This window comes from Cyanistes caeruleus, chromosome 3 (assembly GCF_971803275.1).
Source record: "Cyanistes caeruleus chromosome 3, bCyaCae1.hap1.1, whole genome shotgun sequence".
NCBI lineage: Eukaryota > Metazoa > Chordata > Aves > Passeriformes > Paridae > Cyanistes > Cyanistes caeruleus.
In genome coordinates, this window is record NC_141703.1 from 103,564,434 (window position 1) to 103,584,224 (window position 19,791).

The window sequence follows — 19,791 nt, forward strand, 5'->3', positions numbered from 1 at the left end:
CCACACAGTAACTTCTTAAGCTGGCCCTACTATCATTAAATCTATTCAATGCATCACCCCAAATACATTATTCTGCTCTTCAGATCTAAATGCTGTTCTAATTTAAAATTTGATTGTAGGTCTCACCCTAAATCATCCTGAATAGAAGAAATACATTATTTACAGACTAACAAATCCTCAAAACAGACTGGTGAGACCTGTCTTAAAAAGCCTCAGTTTCTATAGGGGGGGAAAAACCCAATGAATAATTATTTTCTTTAAATAAAAAATGAAATGCAAAAAACCACCCCAACAGGCTTAACTTCAAGTATAGTTACCTTGGCCACATAAATAGCTGTTATTCAAGATTACACAAGTTAACTTTTTCTTCCTGTGTTACACTGTAAAATTTTATATACAAGCCCCAGTGACTTTAGGTCCTACTCCTTTTCCAAACAGGTAGGAACAGCTAACCTGGAGCAGGTGAGGGTGCTGGTGCCCTAGGTATTTGAGATAACAATTTCTCCTGCTGTGTTTTCTGAGCAAGTTCTGCATCCCACTCTTCAAGTTCTTTTTCAAAACGTTTATTGTCTTCTTTGACATAGTCCCTTAGATCAGAAGGCAGCGTGTCCATTCCAACAAGGATTTGCCCTGTTTCTTTGTTAAATTCCTCTGTGGTAACATGAAACACAAGTTTCAGAAAAAGAAAGAACAGGACAAAAGAAAGTAGAAAATATGTTCAACAGATACCCTCAAGTGAATTACCAGAAATGTACAGTGTAACACCGAACCTCCAAAACTATATTAGTTTTAACTGGTTTTACTATCTGTTGAGCACTCTATGTGAACATTCAGAGAATACTCACAAAATCCCCACTGTTGCTTGACTGTATTACTGTCACAGAGAGCTGGACACAACTGAACTTCCCAAGAGAAAAAGGGAAGGAGAGTTGGAGAGCGGACCTACAGGAATTCACAAAGCCAGCTGATAAGAACACCAGCTAAGCTGAGTAATCTTTCTTTTGTTTTGAGAATGGTCTCTGCAAGGGTATCCCAGAGGGATCCACCAGCAGTAACTGCCCTGCAATGAGCAGGCCTCAGATGTAATTGGAATGGCACAGGCAGCCTACAGGGCCCAAACACCCTATGGCTGCAAGCACACCACCAAGCTGGCAACCTAGGAATGTCAAGGGTAATACAGGCTGCCATTTAAAAACTGAACAAATGAGCTCTTGAGCCTTCTGCCCTATGAAAAAACAGGAACCTGAGTATTTTCCATGACCTTCTACTGAATTTCTGGACACTTTCACAGACAGTTCTCGGTCTACCATTATCAAAAACTTTGTGCTAAGGGATCTCTCTCTTCTCTTTAAACACTAACATACAAAGCCTTATAGCTCCATACTCCTACATAACCTGAATAAAATTTCCCAACCCATGTATTACGTAGGTTTGATGTGTGGTTGGTAGGGCTAAGTTATTCACATTCAATTTACTGCATAAGCTTTCAAGTTTCCACACTCCAGCAGAGTGTATGAGGGTTCTGAGGCTTAGAGGAAAAAAAGCAGCTGCATGAGGATTTTAATGTCAAAAGGCTAATTTCTCTATTTCCATACTTCCCTTTTAATCTTGAGATAAACCCTCCAAAATTCTGCAATCCCTTCTCTAAAATATTTACAAATTAGCAGTTTCGTTTTTTTATCTTACTAGTGCTGAAATGCTGGTATTATCTTTATTGATCTTTAAGTTGAACAGCAATTGCTCTACCCACAAAAATAATCTAACAGTGAGGAACAGGAATAAAACTTAAAACAGCTATTAAAAACATTTCACAAATCTGGAAATCCATCTAAAAGAAGTTTGCTTTACCAATGTGTTCAGTTATTCTCAATCATGCAGAATCTGTGTCGGTAACCTTACCTTGTATCAAGTACTGCTCCTTGTCATTGATATACATTAAACAATATGCACTGGCATTCCTGTAACCACCAAAAGAGTCCCGTTCCAACTCTTCCCAAGTTGACTTTGTCACAGAAATGTCATTATATTTCATCCATCTGTTCTGGTGGTGGTCATAAATATATGCCCAGTAGTGGCCTGCATTCGCTTGACCCTCATGAACTAGGACAGCATGCAACCTATAAGGAACCTTAAAAAAAAAAACAAACAGAAAATAAAATAAATATCAAACCCTCCTTGACAGCATTTAGTTCCTACTGTATACCAGCAATAATTGCTACATGGAACAAAAGTAATGGAAATAAAGTTAATCAGGATCAAAACACAACACAGAGGAAAAACAAGTAAAACTAGCAAGCAACCTAAGGACTCAGAACTGTTACTTACCCCTACTTGTTACAGGAGATCATTTTAAAAATATTAGTGTACAACACAAATGCACTACTCTGCTGTCTTTACTGACATGCATCCTCTTTTCTTAATTCCTTAATATATTCCTACCTTCACTGTATCTACCAAAAAAACCCTCAAATAAGTCAGCCTTGACTGTCTCTGATTTGCTTCAGTTCCAACCTGGTAAACCTGTCAAAAAGTCTGGAAAGATACATGCAAATCCAAGGTAATAAACTCAGTGTTTTCTGTGTGCCAGTAGAAGAATTTATTTAAATTAATACCTGCTTCAGTTTCACAAAAGTAAAAATCCTACAGCAGAACAGGAATACAACTATTTTCCTGTATTTTAACTGTATCAAGAAAAGCTAAATAAAGCATGGAAGACCTGATAAGGTCCTCTCCTCCTCCTGAGGAAAAGGATGATAGCAGTCTCTAGGGTCAGTATAAAATGAATTCCAGGCTACATCTGTAAACCAACAGGTAAGAACAATAGGAAACTTAGTTTCTACCTAAGTAACTGGGAATCTGAAGGAGAAAGAGAAGCAGAATCAATGAGTTTTTCCTTACCTATGAGTCTTTTGAAAACATCTTAGTGATTGAGTCATTTTAACCTGCTGGAATAGCACATGCAACATAAAAGGGAAAGCTGAGCTTCCCTGCTATGCCCAGTGTGCCTCAACGACAACAGCTCCGCTGGAATGAAAAACCCCAAAACCAGCTTGTACTGGTTTCACAATCTGGACTGAAGATAAAGAGTCTCTTTAACTCAAGGTGTACTCAGTATTTTTCATGAATATTGTTTGAGTGATGCAACACTTGTAAATACACACATGACTGTGACTGGAGAAATTCCCTGAAGTTATTTTTAACCTGATAATTCTCTTCCAGACTATATGCAAGCAATGGAGATTTTTCAACTCCCCTTGAACTGTAAAGCAGAGTGACTGCACAGAAGCTGGAATCAAACAGCCTGTCATTTCAGAGACCAAACCACACTCTAAATCTCCCAAACACAAAAAGTATACATGGAAGAAATCCTAGCATGTCCTTAAATCTGAATGCTCTGGGGTTTTTAACATCTGTTATAAAACCAGTATGAAAGCCTCCTTAAAATGACTGCAAGCCTGTGTATATGCACAAAAATCTATGCAGATCCTGATTTAAAAAAACATGTCTCTAGACTTTGTCAAAATAAAATTTTCTTACCCTAAAATCAGCAACTAAAAATCCCCATTAAATTTAAATAGTTTTACTTCAAACCATGCTAACTGGGTCAGCGTAAGGGTCCCCACTCTTTCCTCCAAGTCAGGAGAAGCAGCTGTCAGTCATGCACACTGAGCTTTCAGGAAGGCTTTCCTCAGAGGTCTGTGACCAGGGGACAGGTGAGTTCAGTGCCAACAGGCACCTCTTGTGATAATACAGTATATAATATATATATGTGATATATATTATATAAAGCAACACAAACATAGATGGCATTAAACTTCTTAGTTTACACTTACTACTTGTGAACCAGGAATGGAGCTTCACCAACCCCATCACATCTAGCTACAGAACAGGTATGTCAAAGCTGCTATATCAAAGATGAACTCCCACAGAAAAAAAAAACCAGTTGTGTCTCTTTACCAACAGCAAGTTCACAGAAGGATGGAAATAAATAAGCAGCTGATGAAACATTCATTCAGGAGAATGAAACAATAAAGATTTTGGGAATGTATTTCATATGACAATTTGACAAAGGTCTACTGTATCACCTTAGAATCCAAAAGGACAAAAGGAGAAGACAAAGAGCTTTTCAAATAGTTCATAAATACACTAGGAAGCTTCCTGCAAATATTATACATTTGTCTTAAAAATGTGTGCCTAGAACTTGACTTCAAGACTGCAACCCTGCAATTGTGCAGAGGAAAACATACCTGTAAGACAGTACTGTGAAACTGCTCCCAGGGAATGGGGCAATACCCAGCTATCAAATCACCCAGTGACAGAGGTAGGGGGGAAAAGTAGACAGTTCTGCACACATGCCTCCTTGCTATTGTGCCAAAACAACCACAGGGACAAACCAGCTGAGCTGCAGGGCAGCTTCCCTTCCAGCCTGATTTTAGATGGGTTCAGCACCTACTTTGTGTTTTACTAAGTAATTTCTTTTTTCTTTTATAATGACAGCTGACTAGTCTTTGCTATCCAGAGGTATTTCCTCCTACAACACCTAAGACAACACAGGTAGACAGACTACTCAGATGCAAGTTAATAAATTTTACTGTTAGATGACATGTAGTCTGTGGCCTTCTTTTTATAACACAAATATTAAGGAAAAAATGTGCCTGCTAGTAGCAAGCTTAAAGAAAGTCATCTAGGCAAATCTGCCTGAAATCCTTAACATCAGAGTTCAGCTGCCAGTAACTATTAGAAGCCATGTACAAAATGAAAACATACCTCAAGGAAAACTGTAAGCTGAACAGATCTTACTTGGAATGAAAATAGTTCTTTTTACTAACAGAAAGTAACAGAGGAAGTAATCCTTAACCTTAAAACCTGTCAGAGTGAGAGAACATGAGTATGTGAACATAAGAATTAGCAGAAGAGCCACAACTCCACAGTAAGACATTCTAAAACAGTGCTTGGATTACACAGAATGAGAATGTGCTAGAAGACAGTTTAATAATCAAAGCTGTGACTGATACATAATCTAGACAAAGTTTAAAAAAACAAAAAAACCAACAAAACAAAAAACCAAGCCAATAGCAACAAAACCACTCACTGGGACTATCTACAAATCAATATCAGGAGCCTGGAATTTCCATGTATTAACATGGAAATTGCAATACACAGTGGCACTAAGCAGCAAAGTAAATAATACTTTCCTGTGTCTAATGTTTCACCACCTTAAAGCCAAAAGGTTACTGAGCAATATGGGCAAATCAAGGCAAGAAAATTTTGTTGTGCAAATCTGCGTTCAGCTGAAAAACGGGGATCAGAGACAGAACATATTTGGGCTTTTCATCACAGTTGCCTGAATTTAAGCACGTCACCTGTGAAATACTCTAACACTGTTTTCATCTGACTGTGCACAACTAAAGGACTTACAAAACCCATTACGACTTTACAATAAAACTTCTAAAACACTACATAATTGCTTTATACTTGCTTTGATTTCAAGCAAATCCAAGAACTTTTTAAAAGTGCCAAAAAGGATCTATTTTCAATTATTTCATGCCAAAACTGTACTTACTTGGACCATTGTTTTGTCAGAGTACATCAATTCAATTGTCCGATGTATTCTAGATATACTTTCTTGTAAATCTGAAAAAGAGAAGAAAGAACCTCTCTTCCACAAGGCTGTATAACTGCACGCAACTACAACTCAGAAAAAGCCAAACAACCAGCCAAACAAAGCCAACAAGCCCCAACAGGGGTGCATTTCACACATGGAACATCTATCTACACACCAAACGCTAAGCCTCCTTGGATGAAAGATCTCCCCAACTTTGACAAATCCTTTCCTACAGCAAATGCATTCCCCCAGTGTGTGGCATTACCTCTTGTGTCATTCTCTACTTCAGTCCTCCAGCGATGCAAACAGCCCTCCAGGACAGACAGCTCCTCCTCCGTGATGTGCCGTGGTGCTGGATGCATTGGCAGGTCAGGGGGAATCCGTGATTGTGTGAATGGTTTATGTATTACTGATCTTTGTACAGGAGATGTGCTTGGGACATCTGATGATGAAGGCCCCTGCTGCTCTGTTGTGCTGTGTTCATTCAAAGCATGAAATATAAAAATTGAATCACCACATAGACTAAAAGCTACACCATAAAAATAAGCTTTTCATCTGAAAATGGGCATTTTAAAGGTAACGAATTCCTGAAGTCCAATCCAGAACAGGCAACTACAATAGCAACATGGCATTTAAATTCTGAAAGCTTTGTGGTGTATTACATATTAGCACAACAACAAAGTTTGTTTTATTTGAAACACTATGGAACAATTTCAAATCATGTCATACACGTAAAAAACTGGTTTGAAACATTTACAGCCAAATGGCAGAGAGACAAATCACAGCAGTTCATCTTATGGCCAATGACCATACAATCCATAAAAGCACAAATTCTCAGTTTAATAACTTCCTTCATGTGTTTTACACCTAGCAGAGATTTTCTAATGTCCTGCCTACAACTTACATTAGCTGAACAGCAATAATGAAGGGACCTCTGATATTTATGCCACACTGGAAATGTGCTACCAATTGATCTAAATTTGTTCCAAAACACTATAACTGAAACTTCAAAGCAGCCATCTTAGGAAAATTCTGCAAGAGCAGCTGGGTAATAAAAATGAAGACTTGCTACAGATTCTTCTCTTTCCATCAACTGGAGTATCAACTCTATATAATGACACTGCATAAGAGGAATCTAAATATCTTGAATGCCACTGAATTTTTACTTTGTGTACAGCATCATGATAAAGCCCAAGAAACTTGGATTCTTCAGGAGTTTAGAAAGTTCTGAAAACATTAAGAACTGAAAATGTCACTCCATACGACATGTTGTGGTGTTTCTACAGATGGACAAAAATGTCACAATACTTACATTCCCACAAAAAAAACTTCCTATAAAGGAGTTTAAGCACTTTGTTACTTTTGGTATTGCATTTCATGCAAGTAATGGTAACTTTTAAAAGTTTATCTTATCATCACAATTTCTTCTGGCATTATGTTAGTAAAGCATTCGAAATCTTTTTAAAGCCTTTTTAGATTAATGTACTTCACTTCCCCAAACAACAAATTTAACAATCTTGACTGACCCAGAAGACAGAACCCTACTGTCCAAATACAATATACAAAGCAAAGTTATAAACTGTTAGTGTCCATTTATCAGAAGTTATACTATATTATCATATCATTATTTAGGAGAAAACTTCTATGATCAAGTCCAACCGTTAACCCAGCACTGCCAAGTCCAACACTAAACCATGTCCCTCGGTGCCACATCTACACATATTTTAAATACCTCCAGGGATGACTCCACCACTTGCCTGGGCAGCATATTCCATATGCTGCATATATGACAACCCCTTCTGGGAACACATGTTTCTTAATATCCATTCTAAACCTCCTCTAGTGCAACTTGAGGCTGTTTCCCTGTGTCCTGTCACTTGTTACCTGGGAGAAGCGGCTGGCTCCCACCTGGCTACACCCTCCTGTCAGGGAGTTGTACACAGTGAGTGATCAGGTCTCCCTTGAGCCTCCTTTTCTCCAGATCAAACATCCCCAGCTCCCTCAGCTGCTCCTCATCAGACTTGTGCTCCAGACCCTTCCCCAGCTCTGTTCCCTGCTCAGGACATGCTCCAGCCCCTCAATGTCCTTCTTGCAGTGAGGAGCCCAAAAGTGAGCACAGGATTGAGGTGTGACCTCACCAGTGCCCAGCACAGGGGGACAGTCACTGTCCTGGTCCTGCTGCCACACCACTGCTGATACAGACCAGGTGCCATTGGCTTCTTGGCCACCTGGGCACAGCTGGTGTTCAGTCACTGCTGACCAGCACCCCCAGGTCCTTTTCTGATGGGCCTCATCTGCAAACTGACTGAGCATACACTCAATCCTCTATACTGAGTTACTAGCTTAAATAGGGCAAAAAACAACATTATTGGACATTTATCTGTCTGGTACTTTAGCTACTTTGCATTTAAGAAGTCAGATTATTTAGGTTCCTGACAAATTTGGTAAGATATGCAAACTGCATGGCAGAGAAGGAGCTTAGCTCCCAGGCAAAAAGTAACAGATAAACTGCATACCAGAAACCTTGATGCTATGCAGCACATACACACTGCCCAATTCAGATTCTTACACAATACACATGGGAATCAATGACCTCACCAGAATCTTCTGTCTATTTAGAATTGTAGATGGAATTGGGCTGTGTTTGAAAATGGTAATCTCCTTTTGAAGACATTTTTGTAAGTGCATGAGACAGACCCAGGTCATTAACGTTTTTGTTTATTTAAGCCTGCCATGCTGAAAGAAAAGAGCAGAAACTTTACACTACACCTCCTTAGGGGATGCCCAGTTTTATTGGTCTGGTGAAGCAAGCAGCTGCACGTGCTCCCTCTCTCCCAGAGGCTGGTTTGCTGTGGCCTGTGCCCCAGGAAGCAGAAGGCAGCCCTTACCTGGGGGGTATCTGTGGCGGCAGTGTGCCGCTGGCAGAGGCACTGGCACCCAGGTCATCCACAGGGGACGTGCACACTGGCTTGCTGGAGGCGAACTCCAGGGCATACTGCAGGACATCTACCAAGGGGAATCGTTTAGGACCAGAACCATAGCTTAAATATCTGTTAACCACAAAACGTATTAATGCCATCACTCACAGATACAAAAAAAAATATATTAAAAAAATAATTTATTTTTTTCTGATTGATTGTAATTAATTAAAGTAAACCTTTCCTAGCATGTTTTACGAATCAGAATTACAGCACTTATACACAGCTTCTAAAGAAAGGGTAAAAGAAAAGAGATATAGAAAGGAAATCTCAGGTAAATAAAGTGTATAATTGCAAAGAGTTATTCTATGCAGCCCATAATACTATTTGCATTCACACAGTTATCTATAGTACCGTTCTAATCTCTGTTGTAAAACTGTGAGGTACTCTTTGAGTCTCTTGATTTCATCCCGTTTAATTCTTGTTATTTCTCTGTTTTTGTGCATATACCTGTAAAAGATGAAATTTAGAAAGTAGTGTCAGCCCATAGTACCCCAACAGTGAAAATGAGGTCTGTCTCCATCAGCCACACAGCTTAGTACTAATACAAACTCACACCCTCTAGAACCTACAATATACTCAGCACTAAAACAGAACTGAGAAGAAAATGAGCCTTCACTTCCACAACTTTCAGAAGATGCTTTTTCCCCAGTGTCAAAAGCTCTGTTGATACCATGGATGACAAATGTATTAGAAAGCCATTATTAGAGAGATTCTAAATTAAGTAGTTTAAGTGGCAACCACAGAGCAATACTCCTGTTTCATTATTTAGTTTCACAAATAACACTCAGCACCTAACTGAAAGCCATCCTGGTATTTCTGCTCTGCATGCACTCATGCACTCATGCATGCACTCATGCTGAGAATTGACTGCATGTTTGAAGAGTATCTGGAACACCACAAAATACCCAACTTTTTTATCCAATCCCTGTTTCCCAAATGGACCCAATAAAGGTGTGATTTTTCAAGGTATTTTGCCAGTGTACACAAGCACCTAGCAATAAATGAAAGTGGAAGCAGGTTTTTGACAAAGCAGCAGTATGTCTTAAACTGTGATTACGTGTATTTTCTGAAACAGATGAAACCCATGAAAACTAACCTGTATAAATAGAACATATATTTATTATGATTCAGGTGAGCATAAGACACATCATCAACTTAAACAAACTTAAAAGATTTATTTTATATTCAGACTAGAATTTTGTTGATATTATACCATACCTGTCTAGATACAAAATTGGAGGAAATTCTAGTTTGTTGTGTATCTTCTCTGGTCTTCCCAAAGCCTGATTAAACTCAAATCTTGATAGCTCAAAAGTTAAGACAGGAGGAAGCTCTGTGAACCAGTGCTGGATGAAGAAAACAGAAATCCCCAAAATCAATGCCTTCCAATAGCAGATATTCGGTAATAATGATAAAATACCTGCAGACCGACACAGCTGTGAGAGAAATTTGTTTTAGAGGGTGGGTTAGTGTAAGTTTTCCAATGCTACCACCTTCTCCCTTCAGTGTAAACAGACCATTTGTTGCTTATGCTGCATAACAGTGTTGCTATCTGTGTTTAGGCAGGGGAGGCAGAAATACTTGTTCCACTCACGTTTATTTTGCTCATGGAAAAATCAGCTCTGCTTGAGCCTACCTGCCTTGCCAACTGTTCTGTTCCCTTAACTCCTCAATGATATGGAAAGGGTTGTTTACACTGTTAGCAAGTGCTCTTCTTGCCACAGTTCTCTCAGGCTTGAAGTTTCTACTCATGTCTCTAATCACTGCTATCATCATCTTATCCCATTTGTCTCTGACTGCTCAGCAGAGGTCTAGCCATAGTCCTCATTTCTTTTTTTACATACAATGTTTCTCAACTACAATACAAATTCAACTCCAGTTCCTGCACTGAAGATATTCTTTTTCCTCTCCATTCTCAAACATAATAATCACAGTCTTCCCATTTAATAAAGTTTTGGGTGTGTTACCATCACCTGAAATTTCTCTGATTGCTGCAGACACCACTGACGTGTATTTGTCATCAGTGCCATAGCCCAGATGTGGGATTTGACTCAGGGCTCACTTCAAGCTCTCCTATCCAGCCAAATGTCTTTTCATACAATACCTGGCAAGCAGACTTTTCTTCCTGTGCTCATGGCTTAAATTCCCTTGATGCAGGATTTAAGTTCCTCAGGACAGAGAGTGTCTTCTTTTTCTGTTCCTACATTAGCCCACTTGCTGACACCCTGCTTTGTAACTGAGGCTTTCAGGTATCATGATAACAATACAAATAATGATAATGATACTAATAATAATAATAGTCAAGCTAAATACCCCATTAGAGTTAATGGTGGGAATAAGGAAAAAAACCAGAATGTTACTTTGAGGATCTTTCAACACATGTGAGCTCCACATTATTATTCTCTTTAAGCTGTGATATCAATCAGCTCAGAGAAAAGTTACTTCAAGTCTTTGTTCAGCTGAGACAGACATGGTAAAGCTACAAGAAATTCAGAGTTCTTTAGTACTTCCAAACCTTCCAATGCACTGGAATCTGTTGCAGGCATTATATTTAAACATAGCTAGTAAAAGAAGCAATATCACCATGGATTACTTTGGGGAAACATAACCAATTTACTTAGTCCTGGTAATAATGAAGCAATGTTTTTTCTAGAATAGGACTTAATACATTTTTTTTCTTGATTTCCCACCATTGTCAATCTGCCATAAGACTATTTCACCTCTATTTCCACATGCTAAGAAGCCAAGCTGACAATTTCACAGAACTCAAAGCTTAACAGTACAGAGCTGTACATCCTGCTGTTTCCCAGTTTCCCTATATTACAAGTTAAAAAAGCCTTAAAACCAAAACAAAAACCCCCACAACACCCAAGTCTGACATTTCTAGTCAAGCATTTATAACAGAACTGACATTTTATGCATGAATACACACAGGTTATAACTGCAAGACAACCTTTAGTTCGTCACATGAACAACTGTGCTCTTTTAGTTTCACCCTGCATGAAGAAACTAAACTTGGGATTGACAAAGAAATTTTATGAGATTTTGCTTTCTTCAAATTATATTTCAGGAAACATGCTCATTGTAAAAGAGACGCCATAAAACATTTGTTGTAAAACACAGAATTGGCATCAGACTGAAGGATGATTTCACTGTGTCACTAGGCTTCACAATTAAAACCCCATGTGTGATATGATTAAAGGAAGCAAAATTTCATCATTGCAAAAGATTGGCATCAAGGAAGAAATTACACCCAAACTTTTTATGTAAGTAGGAAAAAACCTCCTAAGATTTCACATCTTTAAAATAACTGTGATGAAGCATGAACAGCTGTGTAAAAAGAAAGTATCTCAGCCTTTACTGGCAATGGGGATTCCCATCTATACAGCTGGTGCTATGAACCATAAAAACCAGACATGAAACCCAAAGCAAAGCAAAGGGCACTAAAACAACATCCCAAGAGAAGTCCACAGGAGCACTTAACTCACCTCCTGACCAGACTTTGCAGAGTTTTCTGAATGGAGAGATTCAATTTCCCCTTCAATCATTGCAGCTTCTAGGCACTCATGCAGATCTTTAAAGCCATTAACCTGTAGTGGATACTGGCCAAACATTTCTGTGTTTTCAAATTTTTTACCTTCACATGAAAAATTAAACAGTTAATGTTTTAGAACAAACATTTACCTTGAAAAAAACTGTATCAATCCTAGGTCAATTGATCTAGTCTACTGAACAATGCCCACATTTTATTATTGAACAATTTAATTATATGTCCAAAGACAATTTATTCAAAAACGTTGCTCAAACAAAATTGAAAATTACTGCATTTTCCTTTTCAGCCCATTTTTTAATAGTTTTAGCATCTTTTGGTAATAAGCAAAACTCAAAATTACTTGGCACCCAATATGTATGGGAAGTTTTACACACATAAATCAAAGTCCTCCCCTGAAAATAGGAGCTTCATAATACAAATGTATATTGTATCAGCACAGTCAGTGGAATTGCTGGTATGAAAGAGCCCTTTCTGTAAGTAGATTTTGCAAAAATAAGCCACAAAAGAGAACATTCATTTCTGTCCTGAAAACAAGATTATAATTTGGTAACACTGTATAAAGATGTAAGTGCAAACATGAGGAGAAATATGGGGGACAAGTGATTTCATCCTAGAATTTAAATTTATTTCAACCTAAAGTCTTGCATCTCCTTGTTTCTTTGCATTTGTTTGATTTTTACATATGTCCTCTGTTAAAATGAGAATATAAGGGATGAAAGTAGCTAAATATAAAGGAGCAAGAATGCTATCTACCAACAAGAAATCTGTAGAATGGTTCTGAAATCTGACAACTCACTAGAAACATGTTCAAGGTTATGGAATAACCTAGAAGCCACTTAAAAGACTGTATCTGCTTCATTCAAATGCAAAAGTCATTAATTTGGACGGGAGGCAGAATCACCAACATTACAATGACTCAAAAATACTTTCACAGTATCTTGGAAATAGAGAACAGTACAATTCTGCAGATCTACTAGTTACACACAGATAAGATAAAGGGAAACCTGTTGTACAGTCTCTTCCTCCTTAGTGCTCTCTCCAACACTGCCCCTGAGCAGGTTTCCATTGACTTGTTTTCCAACGAACTGTACTTTTAGGAGGGTGAGTTTTTCATATGAGAAATTGCAGAAGGAAATGCAATAACTGAAGTTTTAAATTGCATTAAAATGAATCAGAGGGAGCATGACAGAACAGTTCAGTGAAATACAATATCTTGCCTCCTGTACACCATTAGTAAGTGGTAACAGTGCCCTAATAATTTCTTCCAAGCATTTGCCCTCAGCATCTCACCCCAATTTCTGCTGCACTGAGAACATACACTCAGCTCCTGAAGGTTATGAAAACAGCCTTTGTGGATCCTTGCATTTCTGCTCAGTCTCATACCTCATCAGCCATTTGTCACAGACAAATATATATATTCTCCACATCTGCTTCTGCAGAAGTAGCTAAAATCCTAAAACTGCATCAGTCACCTGTGTGCTTGGACAAGCACAAAACAGACGTGACCAGAGAAGTCCAACTAAATTCTGATGCATACCTTCAAGTACACCTACTGCTAGAAATCGTCCATAGAACAACTCCACCATTGGGTTCTTTGGTTTCTCTCCATCCCTAAAAAAAACAGGATCTGTGTTAGTGCAAAAAAAATCCAAGTCAAACCTGTAACCTTTGATTTATAAAACTATAAACAGACTATTCTAAATTCATTACAGAAATTATGCCCATTTTACTGTTAATTTATTTTTGTACTTTCCTCTAATGACAATAACAATGATTCAGATATTTGCAGGGAAAAGCATATTCTGAAAACTAATTTTAGAAGTGTTTCATTTTATGACAATCTATGCAAACTAGATTCAAATAATGAGTGGTTAAACTGTACAAAATCCCCGTAAAGACTGTTTCTTGAAACACTATAGAAGAAATCACATATTCAAAAGTTTCTAGATGCTCACTAATACAAACAATAAGCATTTAATTCTGAGATGTGAAAAAGGAGAAAGGTTTTGAAGTACTTTGACTACAGGATCGGAAAGCAAAATGGCATTAAAATAAAAAAAAGCCTAATTGACTGTCTACAAAACATCTCTACTCTTTATATACTCTGGACTTCATGAAGCTAGATTTCTAACATGAAATAAGAGGGTGAAAAAAAGACAAGTCATGGAAAAAAACGTATGACATGTATGGAGAAAACCACACTTGAATTAAAACAAGCTACAGAGTCAAAATTCTGTCAGCCATACAGATAACTGGATTTTTGGTCATTTGGTTTGCTTTTCTCTCATCATAGTTCAACATGCAGAACTCGAAAAAAAAAAATCTTACCTCTCTTCTTCAGCTTTAATTTGAAAGGCATCTTCTAGCCAATCTAATAATTTGTGTGTAAATTCACTAACATCTTGCTGTTAAAAAATAAAGTGATCAGGTCACATATGTAACAGAACACAACAAAGTGTCACTTTACATGAGTTTAGAAGAATTCCCTTCCCCCTCCACCAGTGTTCCAAAATTACACAATGTCCAAAACTATGCCATAATTGTTTTTTTTTAATGAGTGGCTCTGGTGTCCCTCAGCAATGACACTGTCCTGTGATCCTTGTTACTTGGGCTCAGCTTTCACACCACGCTAGTCCAAAGGCATCTTGTGAATCCCATTGTCCAAACCCTTTGGTATCTAGCAAGAGGTGACTAATACTACTTTCATCGAGCACCAAATTCAGTGTGCTGCTGTAATTAAACACCTCAGCCACATAACCATCTGGGAAAACAAAGTATCTGAAGGGACAGAATGTTTCTCCAAAAAAAGCAGAATATGCACATTAAGATTTGGGTAATAATTCTGAATATGAATATTTAGATCCTCCAAACCAGTATCTAAACAAGCAGTATAATGGGATTGTACATTAACAGTATAGCCCCAGATGTACTGTTAGATCAGAACAGTATTTCTCTTTCAAAAACCCCCAGACTTAGAGGCTAAACTAAATCCTAAAAGCAAGAATGCTGAAATATTAGTTCATTTCTAAAATAATAGGAAGAAAACATATTGAATAAAATCATCCTGTTATCTGGATTTTTTTTTTTATCTTTCTAATAAATGTAACCAGAAATCACATATTAATATAGGAAAAGGTCAAAGACTGACAATTAGAAGTTGCTTTTCTGTGGACATTTTTAAATTCTGTTGTCCATGGTAAACTTTTCCTATTACAATATGACCATAAAAACATGCATAAACTTGACTGAAAATACATGGAATTTACCTGTTGGGAATCATTTGATTTAAAAGCATCTTTAAGGATTTCAACTGCTCTTGATGGATCAACATATTTTCTCTTTGAACCAACTAGAAGTGCAAATAGGTACCTCAATTCACGCATAAAAGGCAGATTCCTATGTTCCTGTATGTGAAGAATGAAAATATTTAACAAAGTGATAACAGAAATCTACTGAACAGAAGCATTACCCAATAAACTGAGTAACATTATAACAATATATAATGTTACTTGTAGACTACCGAGGTAATGCTATATGCCTTTTACTTGTCAGTGTTACAAAATAATGCAGCTCCCTGGGAAGAAAATTCCATTTCAGGAACTAAAGATCCCTGAAATTATACGTAGATGATACTGTTTATCTTGAAGTAGGTCTGAATTGACAACTGGACAAGTAAAGTCGCACTCTGGACAAAAACATTTCACTCAAGACTTACAAAGCCTTAAGCAACACACTAAAACAATGTGCATTATTTTATTGCAATTAGTATTCCTCTATACCTCTAGAAGAATTTCTTGTGAACCTACACACTACTTGGCACCTTTTTAAGCTTATTTTTTACTGAAGACTACATTTCTAAGGTCTACATTAACCTCTATTATTTCTCTTGACACAAGTAAAACAGCCTGCTCTCCTTTCTACCCAATTTTGAAGTACAGTTTGTGTGACTATGGCACTCTTTTGATGGTCTCTAGAAGAGAAGAAATGCTTTCTACCTGCATAATGAAAAACAAATAAACTGGAACACAACTACCATAGATTAAATCACAGGTTACCAATGCTGTGGAGATTGGAAATCTGCTCCTAAATAGATAGTTGGCAAATTCTTGTGAAATTAAAACCCATGTATATACCATGTATATACCCCATATGTATTTAGAAAAAAACATCATTCAAAGGCAGCACAGATGTCTGATACTGGTCAAATTGGAATTACTTCATGACAAACAATTTTACATGCTCATCAAACAGCAGACTTGTTCAGTTGCTCCTGTATCAATCCAGGAGGTATAAAGCTTTTTGTATGTAAAATCTGATTTACTTCAGATTTAAAAAGTGCACAGAGAATTCAATGTGTTCCACATAACACCTAGGAAATACTTCTAGTCATGGAAATCTCTGAATTTAATCTGCTCTTCTTGTCCACCTTGCAAAATACCTGCTGGTTATAAACACCATTCACAGAAAAGGCTGCACTTCAGGTGCCACCCTAATTCAGCATCAAATAATCCTAATTTAAGAACAGAACCAATCTCTCATTTAGATACTTAAAGCACTGTATAACTATATCTATAGTTATGTATAGTTTTATAGCACTATGTAACAACAAAAGAAGAAAACAAACCGCAAAATACAAATTGTATTTTTCCTGCTAATTTCATAAAGTGTTGTATTAAAACAAATGGAATTTCAAATTTCAGATACATTTTATAGAGATGCTTCAATACCAGTGATAGTTCATATGCATAATATAAGTTATTATTACAATACTCTAGATCTTGTCTTCTTTTTGTTAAATCTGAAGTACATAGATATTATTATAATGCCTATTATAGTAGTACATATTATATGTACATACATATACATAGTACATTATCACATTACCCAAATTTACACTACAACTTTGGCTGAGTTTTAGCTGTACTTGTAAGCCTTAGCTTGAACAACTGCCTACCAATGTCAGTATTACTAGTCATTATTATTAGTCAGGATTACTCAGAACAAATATCTACAAAGGCTACCAAAGTTCTCTAAAACTAGGGAAATCCTTGCTGCTTTTGTAAATGCTCAATTCAATGCATTACACATAAACCTAGACCAGAACAAACCTAAAATCTTCAAAATAAGGTGGGCCAGTCCCTAAGATAAGGTATTAAGTTCAACAAAAGGGCTTGCACATCAAAACAAATAACTGATAAAGTGATCACCACACAGCATACAGCTCAAACCTCTAAAAAATGCACCAACACAAAAAAAAAAAACATTAAAATAAGTTTTTAACTAAGCACTGTTTGGAAATTTCATAACCTAAGACAGTCTCCATTTTATCACCTATCCTGCCCGCATAATTTCTTAATACCTGTTGAAATAACTTATTATTATAAATGCTTTTAAATCAGGCTACATATTTAAAACATAGCAAACATTCATTATGGCAAATGAGTTTGCTAGGAGAGTGAGATAATGGTAATATTACAATAATATCAGAACAGGCAGAAGGATGTGCTAACCTGGACCACAGTAACCCCTTTCCTCTGATAATAAAATATGTCCTGAAGATAGCACTGAGGCCAACTATTTAGCCTTTTAGCAAAAAGATCTGTTCATGTGACAGCAAGGGCCAGGAGAACTGGGACAGCAAAGAAGCTGCAACTTTGTTCTCTGCAACTACTCTAACCACAGAGAACTGCATTTCTTCTACAGAAAGAAACCAGGGAAGACAAATTATTTTCAAATTAAAAAGACCAAGATCAAATTGAAGATTTTAAGTGAATGCCCAAATCCAGAAAATTAAAGCCCAACTAGCTGACATAAATATATATGAGATAAATGGGTCTGCTGTTTGTTTGGGGGATTTTTGGAAATAAAAAATTATACCAATGACTTCTGGATTAAAAAGCTTATGTGCCAAATTATTCATTTGTGATTTGGATGTGCATTTGGATTCAATATATTGATGGGAAAGAACAAACACCCTGCTCTGCAATATTCCCTGAAGTACAATCACATGCTTTAATTCTAAATCAAGAGATTGTCATGACCCCAGCATTAAACTCTAATTCCCACCAACTGGAAGAATAACAGGATGTAAACCCAAGTATTCAAAATCTGGGATTATTAAAACATGATCTTTATTAGTAAGGAAATTGATACTGGAGAATGTCAGTCCCGTATGGTAGTTAATACTGGAATAAAAACAAAACCAAAACTAAGGCAAAATAGTTTGAAAATAAGTAAGCAGCTGGAAATTAATTCCAGGGCTTTACTTTTTTCTCTATTGTCAACTGGTAATTTACATTACTACTTGAAATCAATTTGCCTCTAATTGACTTCACTTAGAAAGAAATAAAGGCACCATTTTTGGGGGTATGCATGCTCATGTCTTCTATATGCCTAAATTCCAACTAGTGAAGTGATTCCTTATCCTAAATTCTCCTCAACCCTTTTTCAGCAGTAGATAAGACAGATAAGCACACTAATTAATAGTGTTATTTCATTCTGGAATATAAGTTAAGAAAGGAGAGGACACAAACTACTGCAAGAGATTCTTTCTAGCAGGTTTGCAGAAAGCAAGGTTTCTGCACAAATTCATGCACTTGCCTGCACCATTTCACACCAACTTACTGTTATGGTCAGGACTTCTAAAATAAAGCACTTTGGAACAGCTATTAAAGGCATTTGGCTGCAAGCATCAATGCTTGGGCAAGATGTTTATGAAGACAACAGATTTTTATCAGCTATTTCATACCACTTTTTAGATGCCAATTACTTTTCACATGCTGAAAAATGAACACAGGATTTCTGAATACTAAAGGGTATTACTAAAACAAATTACATGATGAAAAATTAAATACTGGGCAGAAAGTCAATCTAAAAATAATAATAATAAAAAAAATTAGCACAATTCTTTGTAAAGCATGACTTAGTTTTTTTTTATTAAAATACACTGCTCCATCCCTACCTCGTGTTGGGAACACTACTCGTGTTTTATTTTCACATCATCTCATGACCTAATGCAAATATGCTTTCCAACCAAAAAAAAGTGACTTCTTGCACTTTGAATGCGGCGAGGAAAGAAGGGGGTAGAGCAGAGGAGAAATTATCCAGTCCTGACTGAACACTTAACTTCCCTTTTATGGAACACACCCAGAGGTTTAGAAAATGGACACTGCCTTCTCTTCGTCTGTTTTCTTTTGCTTCTCTAATTACAGCTCTTACTTTTGATAGGGAACATTCCAGAGAAGCCTGAAGGGACAAAGAACTAAGAACAGGCTGACAACACATTCCCTTTCTTTAAATCTGACAGAAAAGGGCAACAGGCTAATTTTCTGTGAGGATGGTGAGGCACTGGCACAGATTGCCCAGAGAAGCTCTGGATGCCACGTCCCTGTGAGTGCTCAAGGCCCGCTTGGATGGAGATCTGAGAAACCTCATCTAGTGGAAGGCACACCTGTCCATGGCACAGGGGTTGGAACTAGTTCATCTTTAAGGTCCTTTTCAACCTAAACCATTCTATGATTCTAATTTCTGGATATGCAAAAAGTCATTGCTCTGTAAGTCCCTGCTAAAAATCAGGCAACTAAAGTGTCTTCACATTTCATATCGCCACTTCCTTTTCCATTTCTTCTTTTCCATTTCATAGCATAGAAGCC

General features: G+C 37.2%; 1 protein-coding gene across 6 annotated transcripts in view; it reads right to left on the minus strand.

Moving 5' to 3' along the window:
• The window catches only part of USP25 (ubiquitin specific peptidase 25), an 89,923-nt gene that overhangs the window by 18,504 nt on the left and 51,628 nt on the right, over positions 1–19,791 (minus strand). For all 6 annotated transcript variants that reach the window (XM_086883478.1, XM_086883477.1, XM_086883482.1 and 3 more), the window contains 11 exons: positions 15,406–15,543; positions 14,468–14,544; positions 13,677–13,750; positions 12,075–12,223; positions 9,805–9,932; positions 8,938–9,033; positions 8,494–8,655; positions 5,871–6,079; positions 5,564–5,634; positions 1,900–2,128; positions 454–651 (listed from right to left, as the gene is read on the minus strand). In XM_086883478.1, coding sequence (XP_086739604.1) covers positions 454–651; positions 1,900–2,128; positions 5,564–5,634; positions 5,871–6,079; positions 8,494–8,655; positions 8,938–9,033; positions 9,805–9,932; positions 12,075–12,223; positions 13,677–13,750; positions 14,468–14,544; positions 15,406–15,543 — 1,531 coding nt within the window. The remainder of the gene's footprint in view (positions 1–453; positions 652–1,899; positions 2,129–5,563; positions 5,635–5,870; positions 6,080–8,493; positions 8,656–8,937; positions 9,034–9,804; positions 9,933–12,074; positions 12,224–13,676; positions 13,751–14,467; positions 14,545–15,405; positions 15,544–19,791) is intronic.